Consider the following 17,870-nt stretch of genomic DNA (forward strand, 5'->3'; position numbering starts at 1 on the left):
CCCTACTGAGCATCAGGCTCTGCGGGGCACTGGAGGCTCACGATCGAGACGTCATTGCCCCTGTTCCCAGAGCTCGCTCAGGGGGTCATCTTATACTGGGAAATTATCCACGTCTGAAGAAAGCTTTCATGGCAAATGGTCACCTGGACATCCCCACTATTACCTGGGTGTGTTTCCTGCCCATCCATTTCTGGGTGTGTATATAATTGGGCTCGATTGTTTTGCTCAGAACTGCCTTGGTTGCAAAGGACAGCAACCTGACTCTAAGTAGCTTACACGGGACTTGTCTGAAGGGTCTCCATGTGACTCACAAATTAGAAGAACTGAAACCTCAAACTTCAGGGAGGATGGGGACCACCAGGCCAGGGGATCAAGCCTGGAAGGCTTCCCCCTTAATTCTGAGCTCTGTCCTCCTTACCTGGAGTCTTCTCACTGGCCAGCTTTCTCTGTGCGGTGATGGTGTGTGGCTGCCCAGAGTGCCACATTACATCCTTAGGGTTTAAGGCAGAGAAAACAAACGGGGCTCTTTCCCACCAGGTGCCAGTAAAAATAAAAGAAATCTTGTGTTTGGCCCAGCTTGGGGCTTGTTCCCTCCCATCCCTCAACTCTGGAGAAGTAGGTCATGGGACAAGATGGTGGCTCCCTTGGGACCATTTGGCTTGATTGCAAGAGCCACGATGAAGCTCTCCAAGAGAAAGAGATGGCGTGAACGTGGCACCTACTGGTGACATCACAGTGAGCTGTGTCTCAGCACGAAATGAACCCTTAGGGAGCAGGAGAAATATTGCATCTTCTATAGCTCTTTTCCATGTGTATAAGAGTTTATTGTATTCATTTATCTTCGTGTATTATTATGTATGCACATCAGTGTGTGTATATCGGGGGGCATACCCCTAATTTTTAGGGTGTTAAATACAGTTCTATAAAGCGTGGCTCTGGAAACCTCCACCTAGGTACCCTTTATTTATTTTTAAATTTTACTTATTTTTGGCTGCGTTGGGTCTTCGTTGCCACTCACAGGCTCTCTCTAGTTGTGGAGAGCAGGGGCTACTCTTCGTTGCGGTGCGCGGGCTTCTCATTGCTGCGGAGCACAGGCTCAGGTGTGCGGGCTTCAGTAGTTGCAGCACGTGGGCTCAGTAGTTGTGGCTCACGGGCTTAGTTGCTCCGCGGCATGTGGGGTCTTCCCGGACCAGGGCTTGAACCCGTGTCCCCTGCACTGGCAGGTGGATTCTTAACCACTGTGCCACCAGGGAAGCCCCACTTAGGTACCCTTTAAATGCCTGCTGCCCTCTGCAAGTCTGCATGGCAAGCTGCCTTTGGTTATCGTAATCCGCTTGTGCAGAGGACCCTAACTTAGTGAGGGGCACACTTGTACGTATCGTGTGACTGTAAACGGGAGGAGAAACCCTAGGTGCTGAGAGGAGGCAAACGCTCTTGGGTGACGCTTGGGGATCAGGCTTGACCTGTATGTGGGGCAGAGGTCTTGCCTGACATGTCAGAGGGTCATGAGAGGGGATACCGCCTCCTGTTCCACCTGCCTCTACCCTTTATTGGCACCCTCCGGCCCAAAATTTGCCCTCCTGGGGCCAGCTTTGGGGTTATCATTTCAGGCTTTTGTGAAAGAAGGACACCAGAATCGGCTTTGGGGACAGTCGTGAAGCTGGTTGCTGTCAGGATGGTTTTTCTGGAATCTCTTTTCTTTGGTCTTAGCTTTTGGTCTCAGGGGTTTGGACTTTTTTAATCTTTTGAAGATGAAAGTCCTTTGTTCATTCCTGTGAGTTCACTCAGTCAGTGGTGTTCTAGACTATAAAGGGCAGTGGGAGAAAAAGCTGTTTTCCTAGGTTCTGGGTTTCCTTAGGTTGCTTTTCTTAATGGGCTCAGGGAGATATCAACTCCAGACATTTATTTTAAAACTCGAGTCTTGGGTAATCAACTACAGTAATTTAACAACAAAGTGTGAAGACAGTTTTCTCCATAATATGCATGCATGTTTCCATCTGCTTTAGTGGTGACTGTTAAGCCATCTTTTTTTTTTTTTTAATTAATGTATTTATTTGTTTATTTTTGGCTGCATTGGGTCTTCGTTGCTGCGCGCGGGCTTTCTCTAGTTGTGGCGAGAGGGGGCTACTCTTCGTTGCGGTGCGCGGGCTTCTCGTTGCAGAGGCTTCTCTCGTTGCAGAGCACAGGCTCTAGGCACACGGGCTTCAGTAGTTGTGGCACACAGGCTCAGCAGTTGTGGCTCACGGGCTCTAGAGCGCAAGCTCAGTAGTTGTGGCACACGGGCTTAGTTGCTCCGTGGCATGTGGGATCTTCCCGGACCAGGGATTGAACCCGTGTCCCCTGCATTGGCAGGCGGATTCTCAACCACTGAGCCACCAGGGAAGCCCTGTTAAGCCATCTTGATCCCTGAGACTGAAATGGTGTAGACTCCACACGGTGGAGCGGTTTCCATATAAAATGGAAACCTTGGGAAGAGGAGATTTGGGATTTGCTTTGAACTTTGAATTAGTCGCTGCTCTTCTTTTAAAAAGTGACTGTTTTTTCTTTGATAAATCACAAGATTATGTAGGTTTCAGGAAGAACAGAATAATGACATGGTTCATCCCTCTCATTGTCCTAAAATGATTAATGAAAAAAATTCACTTAGGAAGCCATGCCAAAGAGCCTGTAAATGTTTGCAAGAAATTTAGTTGGACACTTTATCCATTTATCTTTTTTTAAAAAAGAAACCTTATAACCCTGATATCTTAACTGTCTTAGCAGTTAAGATACGTTTTATCTTACACATGAAAAAAAATTACGTATACACCTGCTGCAACAAACTATATTTGTGATTATATATCAGTGTTTTCTTTCTTCATTGCCTGTGACTTTAGTGACTGTACCTGTGTTAATGTCATGCTTATCCAAACATTTCTTTTCTGTTTGATCTATTGTAATTTTTTTCAAATCAAGTTATCATAGCTGAACTATGTAAATACCCACATGCACATATTATGTTTTCTGTACTGATTGTCACTCTTACAGCTCATTGTTTGAGAGGCTCTGTAAAAATGACCCATACAAATGACTTCCCATTTGCCAGGCACTGTTGTAAGTGCCGCCTCCTGTGACCTTCCCTATGAGAAAGGACCAGTGTAATATCCCTGGAGGAAGGGGACACGCACGGAGGTTAAGTAACTGGGCCAAGACCACAGGCAGCGCACAGCTGAGATCTGAACTCAGGCCACCCGGCTCCAGGGAGCGTCAAGGTCAAGAGTGGGGTTTTGGAGCTCAGGCACTCACCTGACTTGTGGCCTCGGGCAAGTTACCTTTCCTCCCTGAGCTTCAGTTTCCTCATCTGTCAAATGGGGCTCAATCCTGCCTCGCCTGGATCCACCACGTGATGGCCAAGAGTGCTCGATGCGAGAACCGTCACGGAGCACGTGCCTTTTTGCACTTCTGGGTTCTTCAGCCGTCTTCATTTGTAAATTGGGGGTCCGCTGTCCCATTCTCTGCTTGGGTTGATGGCTGTGTTTGCCAGGAGGAGCTGTGGTGAGGCGTGGTCTGTCCCCGCGCTGGGAGCAGGGGCACCGGGGTCTGTCGGGGTCTCGCTGAGTCCCAGGCACTGTGCCCGAGGCTCCTGTGCACGGTGGCACGAAGCCGGCTTGCTCGCTGAATATTGAAGCATCGCACACCTCAGGGGTTCTTTCTGGCGTTCGGGGGTTTGGCTCTGCTGGGGGAGAAGGGAAGACGGTTGGAAATAGAGACGGTATCTGTGTAGTCTGTCAGCATGGGGGGCCACTCCTGGTGTTCCTTAGCTGCGTGTCAACTCCTGTAAATGGAAATACCTAAGGGGATGTTTCAAGGAGTGGCCAGAAGGATGGGGCGGGGTGGGCGGGAGACAGCCCAGTGTTCACAGTGAAGGGGACTGCAGGAGGGCAAGGTTTGCCGAGGCTGGAAGAGCCACATGTTGGCCGCTGCTACTACCTGGAGGTCCAGAAAAATGGACCATAGGGTGTCCTTTCCATTTGGTTGTGGGTGGTCTCTGGTGACCTTGGCTTGGGTGGGGTGCTGGGCTGGGGGCGACGTGGCTGAGTTCACTGCGAGCTCGCTCGGGGGGGCAGGGGGGAACCCTCCGGCTGCTCGCTGGGGCGCAGGGGTTCTCTCCAGGAGTTGTCGCCTCCCCTCAGCCCCCCACCCAGAGTCCCCTGCAGAAAAAGAAAAGTACCTGAGGAGAACAGGAGTCATCCCCAGACTGTGCCCACGTCTCTGGCAGGACAGACTTGTCTTCTTCCATCACCCCCGCCCCCTGTACATAAAAGTGCTCGGGCGCGATAGCGAACACACACAGCTCCACTTCCGGGTGTGCCTGCCTCCCGGAAATACGGGTGCCCGGATGCGCACGGCAGCACTGCTCTCAGAGCCCCAAACTGGAAACTACCCAAACGCCCGTGTCCCGTAGGACGGATCCGCGGGCAGGGCTGTAATCGAGCTGTGGAATATTATACAGCAACGAGGAGGAATGAACGTCCCCGGCAACACGGACGAATCGCACAAACGCTGTTGAGTGAAAGAAGCCTGGCACAGAAGAATAGATGCTGTATTATTCCCTGTTTATAATGTTGAGAAACAAGCAAAACTAACCTCTGGCTTGAGAAGTTGGGGGGAGAGGAAGGGGGCACTGGTAATGTTCTGTTTCTTGATCTGGGAGAAGGTCCCAGGGTGGGTTCACTGTGACGGTTCACTGAACTGCACCCCTGTGGTTGCGCACGTACAACACGTATGTTGTAATGCAGTGAAAACATTCTAACAGCCACGCCAAGGAGCTCCCCTTGCTGAGCTGTCAGCACTGCCACTGAGATGTGTGGTTAAGGCCTCGGGTTGGGTGGGACCTCGGTTTCAGCCCCAGCTCCCCGACCCTGGGAGGCCACACCACGCCTCTTGGGTCTCAGGTGCACCCCTACCCCTACCGACGCGGCGTTGTGCTCACCTCCTAGGGTGACGTGAGGGCTGAATGAGCTAGAAGGGTGACCAAGACTGGCCCGGGGCATTTCCCTAGTGACAGAGGCCCCCTTACCCTGGGGTCCCCTCCCGAGGCTCCCTTGATCCCCAGTGGCTGGCACTTCGTAGAGGCTGCCACAGTAGACCCTGCGTCCTCATCTTCTCCATAAATCAAAGTGGAAATGCCCTGGGCCAGTCGCATTATTAAGGTTTAAAACAGATTTTTGGTTTTTAAAGGGCCTTTGGGCTGCCAGTGCTGTGAACCTCCTTCCTCAAAGGCATTCACGCGTTCAGTTCACGTCCTGCTTGTACCTGTGGCAGCCCTAACCCACCCAGCCTGAGGGCTTTCAAGCTGAGAAAGCTGAAGCTCGCCGGTCATGTTTCTCCTCCCTTCTGGCCAAGCTGGTCGCGCTCTCCCTCCCTGTCTCTCTGGTTCCCCACCCCCGAGGCAGGAAGTGGAGATTGGGCTGTTATCTCCCAGGAAATGAAGGGTACCCGCAGACGCTGCAGGCCCACCTGGGCTTGGCCATCCTGCATCTTTGCAGCACTGACGATGCTCACCTTCGTTGCTGCTCCACGTTAGTCCAAAGGACGCACGATCCTTGGGAACCAGGGGCCCATTCCCAGAAGCATCGCTCTTGGACTTATATCCATCTTGGTGTTCGCCGTCTATGAAGTGGACATGATGGCTTAGTCTAGTATCACTGCCAGTATAAGGGAGAAGGGCTTGGTCCCTTGACCTTGTTTTGTCCTGAAGTCCTCTTCCAAACCCCCCACCCTCCCCGCCAAGGTGCTGCCATTCACCTCTTTTTCTTCTTTTTGTCTAAGGCTGTGCTTGTAAACCCTGGCTGCTATTAGAGACATCTGGGGTGCTTTAAAAAGTACAGGTTTCTGGGCCCCCTCCCCAAAGATAATGATTCATTTGGTTCCGAGAGGGGCAGGGTGCTGGAGCCCACTTTGTGCCAGTCTGCCCACCACTGTTCTCAGTGACTTCACTCTGGTAGCTTGAAATCTTCCAAGATGAAAATTGGCAAACACCGCAGATCGGGTCCTAGAGAGCCGGTTATTAAACATTTACCAGCCCCCACTGGGCTAGGGCATCAGTGTTTTCTCAAAGTTCCCATGGCGATTGTCACACGCAGCCAGGGCTGAGCACCACTGGCCTGGGTAACCCATGATAGGCATAGTAAGGCTGACGTTTACACTGTAGCTCACAGCTATCCAGCCCTTCCAGTGGTTAAGCTATTTATATGAATTAGATCACTTAACTCTCACAGCAACCCATGAAGGGGGATTATTATTCCCATTTTTCAGATGAGGAAACTGAGGTCCAGATAGCTTCCCTGGCACTTGTCCAAGCCCACCCAGCTAGGTAGTGGCTGAGTCTGGATTTGAGCCCAGGCCTGAGTCCCCGGAGCCCAGGCCTGTCCAGGGCCTCTGGGATGACTTGGTCAGTACTCCACTCTCCCCAGCAAGTTGATGCAGAGTTCCTTGTTCTTATTGTCCAAGGTGACCACGGGGTCTGAGCCTGTGACCTGTAGTCTGCTGCAGGTCAGCCTGGAACAGGCAGTCATCACCAGGGGTCACCGGCTCTGGGCAAGTCTCCATCGAGCTTAGGCACGATGCTTGGACTCTGAGCTGGGAGAGTGAAACCCAGTCACTAATGAGCTTTTGGTGCCGATGTGTGTTTTCTCCCCTTTCCAGTGGAACACGACAAAGAGTTCTTCCACCCACGCTACCACCACCGGGAGTTCCGGTTTGATCTTTCCAAGATCCCAGAAGGGGAAGCGGTGACCGCAGCCGAATTCCGGATCTACAAGGACCACATCCGGGAACACTTCAGTAACGAGACGTTCCGGATCAGCGTTTACCAGGTGCTGCAGGAACACTTGGGCAGGTGGGTGCTGTACTGGTGCCTGGGAGAGGTCCTGAGCTTCTTCAGCTGCAGAGGAGCTGGTGGCCAGAGGATGCGACCAGACTGGTCATGACCGCTCCCCCCGTGGATCACCAGCCACGTGCCCTGGATGGAGTATCTTTTTTTAGAGATGGTGTATGGTGTATGTCTCCACCTCTTAAAGCTATCACCGTCAGCAGATCGAGTTAGGAATAGGGGACAGCCAGGTGAGCCAGGGATTGGGTGGCCCCCGTGGGTAATTATGGGTAGTCTGGGTCAGCCTGTGTTTAGGAGGAACAAGGAAGAGGAAGAAGCGTTTTTGACGGTCTGCCTCTCTCCCATTCATCACTGAAACCCAGCTTGTGATGTCAGGCCACCAATGAAAGTGGTGCTAGGGGATAAAAATCCCCCAATCAAAAGTAAACAGGCAGAGCACTCTCAGCCTTCCAGGAATCTTGAGGTCAGGAACGAAAAGCTTGGGTTGAAGGACTTTCATTTCTTGAGACCCTTCCGTTTCGTTTCAGAGTCCTCTGAGAGGTGAGAAGGCTGAGAGAATGGGCTGGAACTTCTTTTTTTTTTAACATCTTTATTGGGGTATAATTGCTTTACAATGGTGTGTTAGTTTCTGCTTTATAACAAAGTGAATCAGTTATACATATATGTTCCCATATCTCCTGCAGTCCCGAGGTGGTGCTGCCCAGTGGCTGGGTTTTTGGACGTCGCGGGCTCTTGGACTTTTACTCCTACTGGCACCACCTGTCACTCCTCATAACGGGAGAAAGGTGGTGTGGACGCCCCCTTCTGCTGGGCTGTCCTAGCGTCTTCAGCGGGAAAGGGGACCTCGTAGCACGTTTGGGGACATAGCGACTCTCAGCACCTGGCTTGGCAAGCACTGTCATTTGGAAAGTCATCTTAAATACTAAGAAAACCAAGCTTTTCTTGAGTGTTTCCAGTGTTTTGCCTTCGTTTTTAACTGCCTCTGCGCCCAGTTTCTCGCGTTGTCTCAAATCAGCAGATATGTGTGCATTTAAATCTTTTCACAAACGGCATCTCGTCCTAGACTCTCTCCTGCACCTACTTCTATCACTAAACCTTGACCGTCTTGGCAGTAAACCTTGACCATCCTTCCACGTCCCTTCCCAGGGGGCATCCTTGTTCTTTTCATCACCACGCGTCTCCAGTCGTGTGGGTTGTGCTCTAAGGTATTCAGCCAGTTTCCTGCGTGCACAAGGTGGATTCTCAACTTCTCCGAATTATAGACGGTGTGGGTGGGGCGTATAACACACGTGCTTGTCTATCTGTCGGATATAGTTCTAGAAATAGAATTGTGGGGTCGGGGGGCACATACATTGGTGACTGATAGATTTTGCTGAACTGCTCCCTTCGGAGGCTATGTCAATTTATACTTCCGCCAGCCACATAGAGGGGGCCTGTGGCCCCATGTGCTCCCCAGCATGGGCTCTTATTGGACTCTTTTGATCTTAGTCTGTCTGATGGGTGACACATGGCATCTCAGTGTGGATTAAATTTGCATTTTAGAGCCCTCGCTTGAACTCACTACCCTGTACTGCTCCTCTGCTAGAAAGGATGGCAGACCCTCCCTGAGGGGATGGTACCTTTCTGGAATGTGGGTGTGGCTCGGAAGGGGGGGCGGGCAGCAGACAGCCTTGGCAATCACCTCCGAATCTTACTAAAGGCACTCAGGTGCCCCACTTCACCCTGGTGGGCTGGACCCTGGCCCCCAGACCCAATTTCAATAAGAAGCATTGAGTTCAGTCCCCCAGAGTAACATATGTTTGCTCTGTACTCTGACAGATCCCCCGGGACTCTTGAACAAGAGCACATGTTTGGCTTTTTTCTCCTGAAGGCTGACCAACTGGGGGCGAGGCAGGTACCCAGAGGCTATTTGTCAGTAGCACTCGATCGGTCCACTTGTGAAAAAGCCAAGCCCTGCTCACACCCCAGGGCCTCCTGGCAGGCTCCCCAAACCTGCCTCAGAAACCTCCACCCAGAGGTTTAACCTCAGGAATGTAGCTGCCCCGATGGCCTTTGGCTGAGCAGGACCGGAAGGGTTGGCTGGTGTCACCTGTGCAGCTCTTCCCCCAAGTTCTCCACGCAGGAAGGCATTCGCCCTCCCTGGCCGGTGGTCTCTGGGGTCAGCTGGGATGCTGCTGATGTGGGCCCCTCCCTCACGTGCGTGGGAGCTTGCTTCGTGTCTGGAGCATCCTCAGGCCCCGCCCTTGACGCGAGGGGCACCCCACCCCTCGGCCCCACGCCTGCCGTGCGCGCCCGCTCCACTCCACGCGCTGGGAAGAGCAGCGGAGACCCAGCAACGGGCGAGACGGGCCTGGCGTGCACGTGCCTCCCTCGCGGGGCGGGTGGGCTGCGCAGAGGCCACTGCATTTGGAGAGACCCGTGGGAGCCCAGCCATTTGCTTATTCAACCACTGCTGCTAAACCGCTGGGATAAACCAGCCCGGCTCACGGGGGCAGGGACCTCGTCTCAACTCTGTGTGAGGGGTGTACCGGTTTCCTGCCCTCACGAAGCACCACACACTGGGTGGCTTGAAACGATAGAAATGTGCTCTCTCACAGTGCTGGGGGCCGGAAGTCTGAAATCAGGGTGTCAGCGGGGCTGTGCTCCTTCTGAAATTTGCAGGGGAGGATCCTTCCTGCCTCTTCCAGCTTCTGGTGCTGGCCGTCGATTGTGTTCCTGGCGCTCGGCTGCGCCGCTCCCATCTCCACCTCCGTTGTCACATGGCTCTGGCCTCCTCTCTGTGTGCCTCTCTCCTCTTCTGATAAGGAGACCAGTCATCTTGGCTTAGGGGCCGCCCTGCTCCAGCATGACTTTTCATTACCTAACTGATTATGTTCATAAAGACCCTAATTCCAAATAAGGTCACATTCAGAGACACCAGTGGTAGGACTTGAGCGCATCTTCTTAGGAGATACAATTCCATCCATAACAGGGGGTGAAGACGGGCAGTCAACAAATAAGCAAATAAATAGGCCCACTGGCCAGACAAGGTGACTGGTGGTCCTTGACGGCCCGTTGAGCTGGGGATATTTGAAGGGCTAGAAGGAACTGAAATGGGGTGCGGGGAGAGTGTCTCCGGGGAACCGCAAGGGCCACCGTCCTAAGGTGCAGACGAGCATGTTTGTTAGAAGGACAGAAGGGAGGTGATGATGCCGGGGTGGGTGTGAGCCACTGGGTCCTCCCTTAGAAGAAACACAAGGCTTTGGCTTCCCTAGCGCCTGCTGGCAGCCCCCCATCCTCCTGTCTGTGTCAACCTGCTGACTTCGTGGGTACTGGTCCCATAACAGTTTGAAGTGGCTGCCTCCTCGGCCCTGCCTTAGCTCCACGGGGTGGATCCAGAGGTCCTGGGAGGGGAGAAGGCCTGAGTCACTGTGGTTGGAAGAGGGACAGGCAGGACAGGACAGCTGTCAGTGGCTCTGTGGCCAGCGTGGCAGGTTGCCCCGAAGAGCAGCTTGGCCACAGGCCACCTCTGGGGACGCTCAGGCCAGCGTTGGGAATTCCTGCCTCAAGGGGCTTTGGGCTTTGCTGGGAGACCGAGTCCCCCCTCGGCAAATGTTTGAGTACCTGCTGTGCTGGGCGATGGTGGACGTGACCAGACCCCAGTCCGAGCCCTCGAGGAGGTCACATTCAAACAGAGGAGGAGACGCAGGAGGACACGGCAGGTGCAAAGTATAAAGCAGAGCAGAGAGTGGACCGAGAGGCCGCAGGAGGGCAGGAAGGGGCCGCTTGCTTTAGATTTCTAAACTTCCTATCTATACTTTTTTTCCTGGAATTTATTTATTTATTATTTATTTGTTTTGGGCCGTGCCGGGTCTTCGTTGCTGCACAAGGGCTTTCTCTAGTTGCGGCGAGCGGGGGCTACTCTTTGTTGTGGTGCGCGGGCTTCTCATTGTGGTGGCTTCTCTTGCGGAGCACAGGCTCTAGGCGCACGGGCTTCGGTAGTTGTGTCCCGTGGGTTCTAGAACACAGGCTCGGTAGTTGTGGTGCACGGGCTTCGTTGCTCCGCAGCATGTGGGATCTTCCCGGACGAGGGCCCGAACCCGTGTCCCCTGCCTTGGCAGGCGGATTCTTAACCACTGCGCCACCAGGGAAGCCCCCTATCTATACTTGAAAGAAGGAAGCAAGGCCCTCATTCTCCAAGAGTTAAAAGGTGAACATTTTTTCCAGAAAATTACTGATTTTTCTTCTGGGTAGGTTCTGTTTTTGACTCCAGAGCAAAATGATCCTGTTATGTTGTTCCCCAGGTGGGATAACCCAGCTTTGAAGAGTGTAGATTCGCATCCCGACATTATGTACCAGTGTGATCTTGGGAAGTAGTAACCCCTCAGAGCCTCGGTTTCCTCCTCTATACAATGGGGATAATAACTGAATCTACCTCCCAGGGCTGTGGTGAGGATAAAGGGAATCAACATACCTACTTAGAACATAGTAAGCTCTCAATAAAGGCTTACCCGCTATTAGAATCATCACCGTCGCTGCCACCATCACCACCATCCTCACCATCACCACCACCATCACGGGGAACGCAGAGACCTGCCTAGGAAAATGAAGGGCTCCAGGTCTGGGTGGTGGTACTGCCTTTGCCCTCTATGCTAAATCCCTTAATTTCGCCGTTTCTGATGGGGATGCGGGCCTAAGTTGCTTGGAGGTGGAGTGCTTGTTTGCATTTCCACAGCCTGGGCCACGCGTCCTCTTCAAGCAGAAGGCCTTTGGCTCATCTGAGCCTGAGAGGAGTTCTGATCCCGCCCCCGCCGCCCTGCTGTGTGGCCCCCTGCTCCCTCTGCTAAGGGAGCCGTGGCCTCCCTGACACCGACCGCCCAGCTGCGCAGAGCTCGGAGCTGGGACATCTGGCGAGCCTCTGCCTGAGCTCCAGGAAAGCCCTGGGCGTGCCGGGGCTTAGCTGGCTTTGGGTCGGCCTCAGCATCGCTCCCCCTGTGGCAGCCACTTCTACAGACTCCTCTTGATCTCTTGGAATCCAGAATAAATTCCGATAATGAGCCGAGCTGGAGGCCTTCCACGGCCTTTGGGCTCCACTTGCAGCTGGAGAGGCCGCCCTTGGCCGGCTGTGGGGTGAGCGGGGGCCGAGAGGCAGGTCTGGGGATGGTGGCCTTGGCTCCAGTGGCCTTGCTGGGGAGGGTGGGGGGCGGCGAAGGGCTTGGAGTCTTGCCCTCCTTTTAGGAACCCTAGGTCAGGGGCTGGCCAGTCGGGGCTCGGCTTCCAGGAGCTGGTCCCACTTCTGTCCCCCTTGGCTCTAACTCTGGTTCCAGCTCAAGATGAGGCTGTTTGAGGTGGGCGTCCTGCAAGCTAACGGGCTTCATTCGTGGAACTCAGGCTGGGCGTTTTCCAGCCTCACCCCGCCCCGGCCCTCTCCTCGCAGGTCCACGCTTTCTCCCTGCAGTGCTGCCCCACCGATAGGGGGTCCAGCTGGTCAGTGAGACACCCTGGGGCCCGCGGGCCAGCAGAACCCGCTTGCAGGGAGTCAGTCACTGCCAAGGTCGAGATGAAGTTGACAGCTGGATAAAAACTGTCCCTCGGTCTGTCCCAGGGACCTCGGCTGCCAGGAGGGTGACCTCAGAGTGGTCTCTGGGGCCAAGATTGGATCAGCCGTAGCCTGAATCACTCTGAGGAAGAGGGAACTGTCCCCGTGACGGGCCGGAGGGGGAGGGGGGCCGAGGGGCTGCTCGCAAGTTCCCTTCACCCCAAGGCAGCCGCGGGCATTGAGGAGGGTGGAGGCCAGCGCTGTGCCCGTGCTGCCCACGTGGGGACCTTGTAACCTGCAGCCCCGCCAGCAGCCCCGCCCCAGGGCTCCCAGCTCCCTGCACAGAGGACGTGCCACGGGTCTCCTCAGCCGGTGTCCCCACCCTCCAGGAATTCGCACGCCTGCTGCAGCTCCTGCCTTCCCTCGAGAAGGAAGCTTCATCCAGAGCTTCCCTGACCCAAGCCCAGGGCCATCCTCGCCCTTTAAAAGCTCAGCTCAGTGACACAGCTCCTCCGGCATCAGATAAAAACGCAGGTTCCAAGTCAGGTGGCTGGGGTGCAGCCTGAGCTTCTGTGTTTCTGACAAGCTCCCAGGGGATGCGATGCACAGAAGCGGGCGAGAAGGCGCTGGGTGGACAGGGCCTCCCACTGTGGGGACATTGTGGTCCCCATGCCCCAGGGTGGCCTCAGGGCGGCGGGTCATCGGACCCTTCCCAAGTCTTTGTCGCGTCAGATAAAGGTGAAAAACTTGGTAACGAGACTGCTTTTTTTTTTTTTTTCTAATTATTTTATTTATTTATTTTTGGCTGCGTCGGGTCTTCGTTGCTGCGCGCGGGCTTTCTCTAGCTGTGGCGAGTGGGGGCCGTTCCTTGTTGCGGTGCGCGGGCTTCTCATTGCGGCGGCCTCTCTAGTTGCAGAGCACGGGTTCTAGGCACGCGGGCTTCAGTAGTTGTGGCTCGTGGGCTCCAGAGCGCAGGCTCAGTAGTTGTGGCACACGGGCTTAGTTGCTCCGTGGCCTGTGGGATCTTCCCGGATCAGGGCTCGAACCCATGTCCCCTGCGTTGGCAGACGGATTCCTAACCACCACGCCGCCAGGGAAGCCCATGAGACTGCTTTTTATCTGACTTCAGTCACCATGAGCATGTCTGGACAAAGGGACGTGGTCGCACCGCAGGGCACTTCACCTTCCTCGAGGACCTTGGAAATGATTCTGCGAAGGCTTGATATCCCCATTTTACAGGTGTAGAGACCGGCTCAGAGGGGAAGTAACTTACCTGAGATCCCACAGCTCAAATGAGGCAGAGGCGGGACTTAGCCTCAGGTCTCTTAGACTCCAGGGCTCGTGTTCCCGGCCACAGCAGCACCCTGGGGCTTCTTGCTTGTACGGATTTCCTTCCCTGGAGAAAACAGGCTCGAACAGGGCGACTGTGAGTCCCCAGCTGCGGTCCTCACCGTTGGCTGTGCATTAGAATCACCTGCGGGGGTGGGGTGGGGCTTTTCCGACTCTGGCTACATCAGGGTCTGGGGTGTGGCTGGGCCTCAGTATTTTCTGAGCTCCCAGGTGCTTCTCTATGTAGCCAGGTCTGAGAACAGGTGGCTGAGCTCTCTCTTCTCCCTCCCCTGTGGGCTGTCCTATGCGCCCAGGAGAGAGAAGGGGAGAGATTTCTTCTAGCCCAGGCCCCCAAGTTCCTCTTGCCTTGGTCTCTCCAAGAACACTGTTTCTCTCCCATTGGACTGAGCCCCAAGTGTGGTCCAGGCCCCGATTAACAGTCTCAGTGGCACAGGGAAGGGGCAGGCTGAGGGTGGAGGTCCTGCGGGCTGTGGTTCTGAAGGCTTCGGGAATCTCCTGGAGCCTTCCTGCTGAAGGCCTGCGTGCCGGGTTCCACTCTCCTGGCTTTCACCTTGCATCACGACCCTCCGCCGCAGGGCGTGAGCTCCGCAGAGGGCAGGGAGGGAGCGCTGACTGCCCAGGCATGGCCGGAACGTCCTGGGAGGTCCAGGGAGAGCAGCTTTGTCCAGGGCACCCAGGCACTTCTGACTGCCTTCCCCCAGGCCCCCTCCAAATCCCAGCACAGAGCGGCTCCAGCAGGAGCCAGGGCCCCTTGGGATCCACTCAGGTGTCCAAGAGGCTCACTCTGGAAAAAGCCTGCATCCGGCGGCCCCCCCCCCCCCCCCCCCCCCGCTGAGCAGATGGCACTCTGCTGTGTCCAGCCTGCGTCATGCCAGTCAAATCGCAGTTGGGCTGCCCTGCTCGGCAGCCCGGGACCAAATGTCCACGTGTCCGTCGGTTTCCTGTCCTGTGGGCTAAGGCCATCGTGGGCCTTGTTGCTTTTTAAAATCTTGGTGCCTTTTGTTTCCTTCCGTAATTCATCCCCTAACTGGCTTCGCAGGGAAGATACGAGCGGTGGTCAGGGAGCCGGTGGCGACAAACTCTGCGTCAAGTGCTTGCAAGTTGCACGCACGCTAAGTCCTCACGACGACCTTGAGACGTCTGTATCCTCCCGTTCTGTGGATGTGGTCATTGGGGCACAGAGAGGTCAAATGACCCTCCCAAGGTCCCACCCTCCCTGCAATTCAAAACCAGGCACTAGGTAAAATTTCGGGGCCCCCACCCTCAGAATTCTGATGTAACGGGTCCCAGTATCGTCTTGACACTGGGTTTTTTTAAAGTCCCCAGAGTGGACTTGATCCTGTCCTTTCCTGTTCCTTTGAGGATCTGCGGGACCTTGCAGGAGTCACGTCATCCGTTCAGCGTGGGTGGAGACTCCTGCCCTGCGTCCCCTTCCCGGGAGTGCGTGAGATGTGGTTGATGCTGGTGAGTGCCAGTGTGGGATTCCCCAAGGTGAGCGGATGGCAGCCTAGATGCCTCTTTGGGAGAGGAGGTTACAGACGATGACGCTGGGGAGCCTTTACTTTAGGAGGACCTTCTTCTGTGCCTGCCCTGTTCCCATCATTCCACATGGACTCAATGCTTAATGACCGTGAAGGTCAAGGAGACCAAATGTCCCGTGAGTCAGTCCCCTCGCAGACCCGCCTTGTAGAAAGGGCCGCTCCTTTACCTCTTGTCCATTAGGCAGATGCCTTCGAATTCACGGTGTAATATACACGCTCCCACGTGAGTAACAGTTCTCTGAACCGAGAGAAGAGTTGGCTGCCTTTGCTGACGGTGACGACGACAAAGCTGCTTGTTCAGAGCACTCTGTCCTTCCCACCGCAACCCCCTGAGGGAGGTACCATCACCCACCCCATTTTACAGGCAAGGAAACTGAGGCACCGCAGCAGGTTAGGGTTAAGGAAAGGAAGTTTGCATCTGTCCCCAGTCACATCTGGTTTTCCTCCTTGGCTGATGGATACACATTTCCTTTTCCCTTCATGGCAATCCTAGGAATTGGGTGATGGGAGGGAAACGTATTTTCTGCACAAGGAAACTGAGGCCGAGAAGATGGAAGACCTGCCCCGCTTGCCCCAGTGATGCTGTGTGGACAGCTGGTAAAGACCAGGGGCTTTGGAAGCAATTGGATTTGCCTCCCACTCCACCACTTGGAAGCTGCGTGAACTTGGGTGGGTCGTGGCCCGCCATGAGCCTCATCGGGCTTTTCCGCAAAGATCTGAGTGGGAGCCGTGGTGACCGTGATGGTGGCCCAGCAGCAGGGCCAGAGACGATCTCTCCGTGAGGGCAGGCGTCCAGTGTGTTTTGCTCACTGTTGTATCCTTAGTACCTGGAAGCTGGCATACAGTAGGTGCTCAGCAAAACACGTGTACATGAAGGATCTGCCCTTCTAGCCGTGGGCTTCCTGACTTGACAGACTGTGGCTGCGTCTTGCACAGAGGAGTTTCGGTACCAAGCACGGGGGCTGGTACGAGACCGTGTGAAACAGGTCCCTGCTGGCCGGGGGAGCGCCGGCCCTCCTCTCACACTTCCCACACCTCCCACCTTGGGCCCGTCAGTCCCAGCAAGCCTTCCAATGTGTTCTCTCCTCCAGAGCTGAAACCCGAGAACGCCTCGTTCGCAACCTTTCCTCAGCATCTGAGCCCAATTTCCAAAAAGTGAAAATTGCCCATAATTATAATACTTTTCAATCCCAGGGAAGTTTTCCTGTGATGATTATAATTATATTATTTTGAGTTTGTGTGCCAGTGGGTACCCAAGGGTGGATTGGTTCTCGTCTGCAAGTAGGGGACATGTCAGCGTGTGTGCCATGGCCCCGGATTCCCTACACTGGAATGAATTTTGGAAGAATGGGCTTCAGTATTGGGGGCTGGCTGTATAACTTGATCCCAGCGCCTTAATTCCAAAAGCACTTCATACTTGGACCTCTGCTCGTCCATAGGAGTCTATTTTTCCAAATGTATTAACATCTGTGTTTCATATCAGGGCCCGTAATTGCTTTAGCCCTTTTGGCAGGAGACAGAGAGAATTAATATTTTTCAGTTTGGTCATGAGCAGTGGGTCATCTGTAGCTGGGAAGAAAAGTGCCTGCTCAGATGTGAACTCAGTAAGGATGGGAAATGCAGGCTCACCGGGAAAGGGACGTTTTAAAAGGAGTCAACCATGGTTAAGGAAGCCCTTGGTTATTTCAAGTTCAGGCTGGAGGTCAGCATCTGGGTAAATGCTCAAGGTTCTTCCAGACACTGGTCCTTCCTTTGTCTTCCTACCACCAGCCCCCAGCAGCACCATTTTCTTCTTTTCTCCACAATGTCCAAGGCTTTGCCTTTTGTCACTCCAAAAATGGAGGAAGGAAAGCTGACACCTGGCCTGCAGTCCAGCGAGCATGCCACCACACCCCCTCAGGGACCCAGGGCAGGCATCGCTAATAGATCGCAGAGCTCCTTCCTGCCTACCCGGGCCTTGGCCTGAATCCACAGTACAGCTCCGCTAGCTGAGGCAGCTGCTGCTAGTTGAGTGAAGCTGCCATCGAGTGAAGCCTGCTGGCCACCCGTCTCAGGTCAGGCTTCCCTGAAGTCACACCCTGAGGTGAAGACTGTGTGAAGGTGCACGTTTCCAGAAAAAGCAGGTGCATGGGGAAGTGGGCCTGGAAAGACAGGCAGCCAGGCAAGGGGGTGGCGCCGGGCAGAGCCCCACGGAAGGTGACTTTGGCTCCCTCGTCCTGTAGGGACTTCTGGAGGGGTGAGTCGTACCCCTCCCCCCACTCACGGGTCAAGGAGCTGAAGTGCTTCTACCTCCTCATCCGCCAGTGCTGTTTGAGGCGGGTTTCTCAACCTGGCACCACGGACACTTGGGGCTGCCCTGTGCACTATAGGGTGTTTAGCGTCCTCCCTGGCCTCCACTCGTGAGATGGCACTGCCAGGGTGCGACAACCCCAAATGTCTCCAGACGTTGTCACATGTCCCCTGCGGGACCCCTGGGGAGGGGGAGGGGCACTTCCACCCTGGATGTTCACAGGTGAAGGGGTGCTGGCACCTGGGAGGGAAAGCCCCCGGGAGCCGGGGAGCCCAGGCAGAAGCATCTGAGATGTTG

General features: G+C 54.7%; 1 protein-coding gene across 1 annotated transcript in view; it reads left to right on the forward strand.

Moving 5' to 3' along the window:
• The window catches only part of BMP7 (bone morphogenetic protein 7), an 89,296-nt gene that overhangs the window by 25,679 nt on the left and 45,747 nt on the right, over window positions 1–17,870 (forward strand). Inside the window, exon 2 of the mRNA XM_032607010.1 lies at window positions 6,688–6,880. Within this exon, the coding sequence (XP_032462901.1) occupies window positions 6,688–6,880 (193 nt within the window). The remainder of the gene's footprint in view (window positions 1–6,687; window positions 6,881–17,870) is intronic.

This window comes from Phocoena sinus, chromosome 15 (assembly GCF_008692025.1).
Source record: "Phocoena sinus isolate mPhoSin1 chromosome 15, mPhoSin1.pri, whole genome shotgun sequence".
Classification (NCBI taxonomy): Eukaryota; Metazoa; Chordata; class Mammalia; order Artiodactyla; family Phocoenidae; genus Phocoena; species Phocoena sinus.